This window comes from Gekko japonicus, unplaced genomic scaffold, assembly GCF_001447785.1.
Source record: "Gekko japonicus isolate JY-2015 unplaced genomic scaffold, Gekko_japonicus_V1.1 scaffold137, whole genome shotgun sequence".
In the NCBI taxonomy this organism is placed as follows: domain Eukaryota; kingdom Metazoa; phylum Chordata; class Lepidosauria; order Squamata; family Gekkonidae; genus Gekko; species Gekko japonicus.
Window position 1 is genome coordinate 1,687,545 of NW_015174276.1, and position 2,880 is coordinate 1,690,424.

Consider the following 2,880-nt stretch of genomic DNA (forward strand, 5'->3'; position numbering starts at 1 on the left):
CAGATACAGTTTAGGTCATGCTGCCCACATTATCACCATCTTAACTTTAAACTGAATGTTCAAGTGCTAGACTGTTTTTTATACTCTACTTTTACCAGAGCCTCAACCAGAGCCTTATGACAGTGAATGATGAAACCTTTTAACTTTCTCCTTGCTAATCATCCTTTTCATCTGCCACTTTTATATCTATCCTTCTTTCATTAGGGAGGAGAGAAATGAAGAAAATTTCTTCTTTCAGTCATGTGTTCATTCATTTACTACACCTACTGTATGGCCTTCTTTAGCAGGACTGAAGACATTAATTGATCATTACAGGCCTTTCCACATGACATATCAACTTTAATTAGTCCACAATCATATGCACGTTTGTTTGACAGCAGTTCTGCCTTACAACAAGAATTACTTCTGAGTAAACATGAAATGGATTGGGCAGTCAGTCATGAGAATCTCATGTACATTTGTTTGACAGCAATTCTGCCTTACCACAACAAGAATTACTTCTGAGTAAACATGCAATGGATTGGGCAGTCAGTCATGAGAATCTTCCAAGAAGATTTTTGATTCCACAGATAGCCATCTAAATGCTTGTATGGCTTTCCAAATTCCTTGTATTTAAGTAACAGCAGAACAGCTTTCAGGGAAGTGGCTGAACCTTTACCTCCACAAACCTCATGCTCAATAAGTACCCACCTTAAGACAGAGGCAAGACTACAACAATAGGCAATTCGCATAACCTGTGACCTATCAAGCCAAACACATCCCAGCCATGTACTGCATACCATACAAGTAGTTCAGTAACTTCTTTTGCTGCTTGCTTAAAGACCACATATACAGAGAAGTCATCAAGTACCCAGCAAGCTACAGTACACAGATGGCAGGCCAGATGTAAGTAACTTATGAAGTGGTTCACTTTAAGGACGTGTCTTCCCAGATGTTTACAAACTGAAGATATGCCTATGTGTGTGTCTGTGGGTGCGTAAGTGCTGAAGTCACAGCTGACTTATGGTGATCTGAGGAAGGGGCTTTCCAGGCAAGTGAGAAGCAGAGGCTGTTTGCTATTGCCTTCACGTATGTCATTAGAAATAATTAGTGTAAACAACTTACTTTTAAGAACAGTTTTTATTTTGGTCATCATGGGTTGCACACTTGTCTCCCCATCAGACTGATGGTCACTCTCCCCTGCATATTTCTCATTGAGTCTCCTTTTCTTGGGAACACAAAGGCCCTCTTCCAGCAGAGCATCCACATCATTATCAAATTCATCCTGAAAAATACATTGTCAGATACTTGTGCCCCTACAGTCATTCCCCTTTTGAGACCCTGCTGACCAGACCAGATTTGTTCAGACATCCACAGATTCCAAGGTAATTAAAAATCAGTGGCCATGTTTTCAATATCAGTATGTTTTCATACTCATTGATTTTAAAAGCCTATACTCCGAGATCTAACATAGCACGTCATGCATTCTTAGCACTTTCTAAATAAATAAATGCATCTTTTGAATTGTTAAGGAATTCTTAAGCCACAAAGTTTGTACTGAAAAATTAACTGTAAGATTAAAGTTATGAAGACAGACATTTTAAATAAATCCTAGAGAAATTTTTGCCTTAGCTATATTTCTATACATGATTCAGAAATCAGATTTCCTTACCTCATAAGAATAGTTCAAGGTCTCTTCATCCGCTTTGTCACTTTGAACAATCGCTTTAGATGTAAACCCTCCTTCTTCATCTACTTCCATCAAGTTGTCAGTAAAGTCTTCTAAATCATCCAGAACTGCATACTCCACTCGCTTTTCTTGATCTACATCATTCTCATCATCTTTTTTGTCATCGGTTTCACCAGCTACCCGCGTAGCTCGACCATTACTACCCCCAAAAGGACATACATGCATATCACCATTGACATTATTAACACCTAAACCTGAATCTGTCTCATAATCTTGCTCAGCTCCAGTGTACAGAACTTTTCTGTCTTTGCTTCTGCAGCTTTCTGTAAAGCTAACACTAATCTTTACATCTTTAAGCAACTTAAGATCAGGGATGAACTTTCTAACTGAAGGCGCATGACGAGCAGTTCTTGGACTTTGGTCACTATTAGGATCTACGATAAGACGAGTTTTGTAGCATGAAGATCCACTTGTGAGAAGCTGCGTTCTGTCGACAGTGTGCGCGTCCCCAGCAGGGGTATCTGACTGTCCATCACCACCAGAGCCAACGTCCATTACCTCTGCGTCACTGGACGTTTGCAGGGGAGGTGGTGGAGGCTGTTCATTAGGCGGCAGTGGTGGGGGACAAGAATCGTTCTCCACATTCACTTCTGTTGCTGGCTCTTTTGGAAGGGGAGGTGCATTTTCATACGTCTCCATTATTAAAACTTTAAAAAAAACACCAAGGCTTTAAAGTATATAATTTATATTCCTAACATGCAGACGTCCATCAGGAAAGGTTTTTGTCATGCTCTATTCAATATGCAACACTGATGATTCAGTTAAGCTGACTACATTGTTCTTTTCATTAATGTAGACAGCTTTCAGAATCACTGTCTCAATTACTGGAAATCACAATGCATTCAGCTTAAATAGCTGAAGTCGAAGTAGAGAGCATCTTCACTGGCCGCATGCCGGTGTCCTTGTCTTCTTTCAACCTACAAAGACAAAAATGTATTGTCACAGAGAAGCCCCAACTTTTCTATTGTTCTATTATAAAACAAATTCCACAATGCAAAATTTAGAATGACATCCCTTTTACCTTCATGCTGTTAAACAGTATCACAACCAGCAGCTTCTTCTACAGATATTTGTGCTTGCTGAATTCAGCTGAAGCAGGTGATGTGTAAAACATTTTAATAGGGCCACGGCAGAAGCGTTCTTTTCCCATT

At 39.7% G+C, this 2,880-nt stretch overlaps 1 protein-coding gene across 1 annotated transcript in view; it reads right to left on the reverse strand.

Moving 5' to 3' along the window:
* The window catches only part of DGCR8 (DGCR8 microprocessor complex subunit), a 20,088-nt gene extending 17,569 nt beyond the window's left edge, over window positions 1-2,519 (reverse strand). The window contains exons 1-2 of the mRNA XM_015423783.1: window positions 1,652-2,519; window positions 1,105-1,264 (exon numbers count right to left, since the gene is read on the reverse strand). Of these exons, the coding sequence (XP_015279269.1) occupies window positions 1,105-1,264; window positions 1,652-2,368 (877 nt within the window). The 5' untranslated portion in view covers window positions 2,369-2,519. The remainder of the gene's footprint in view (window positions 1-1,104; window positions 1,265-1,651) is intronic.
* Between the last annotated feature and the right edge of the window lie 361 nt (window positions 2,520-2,880).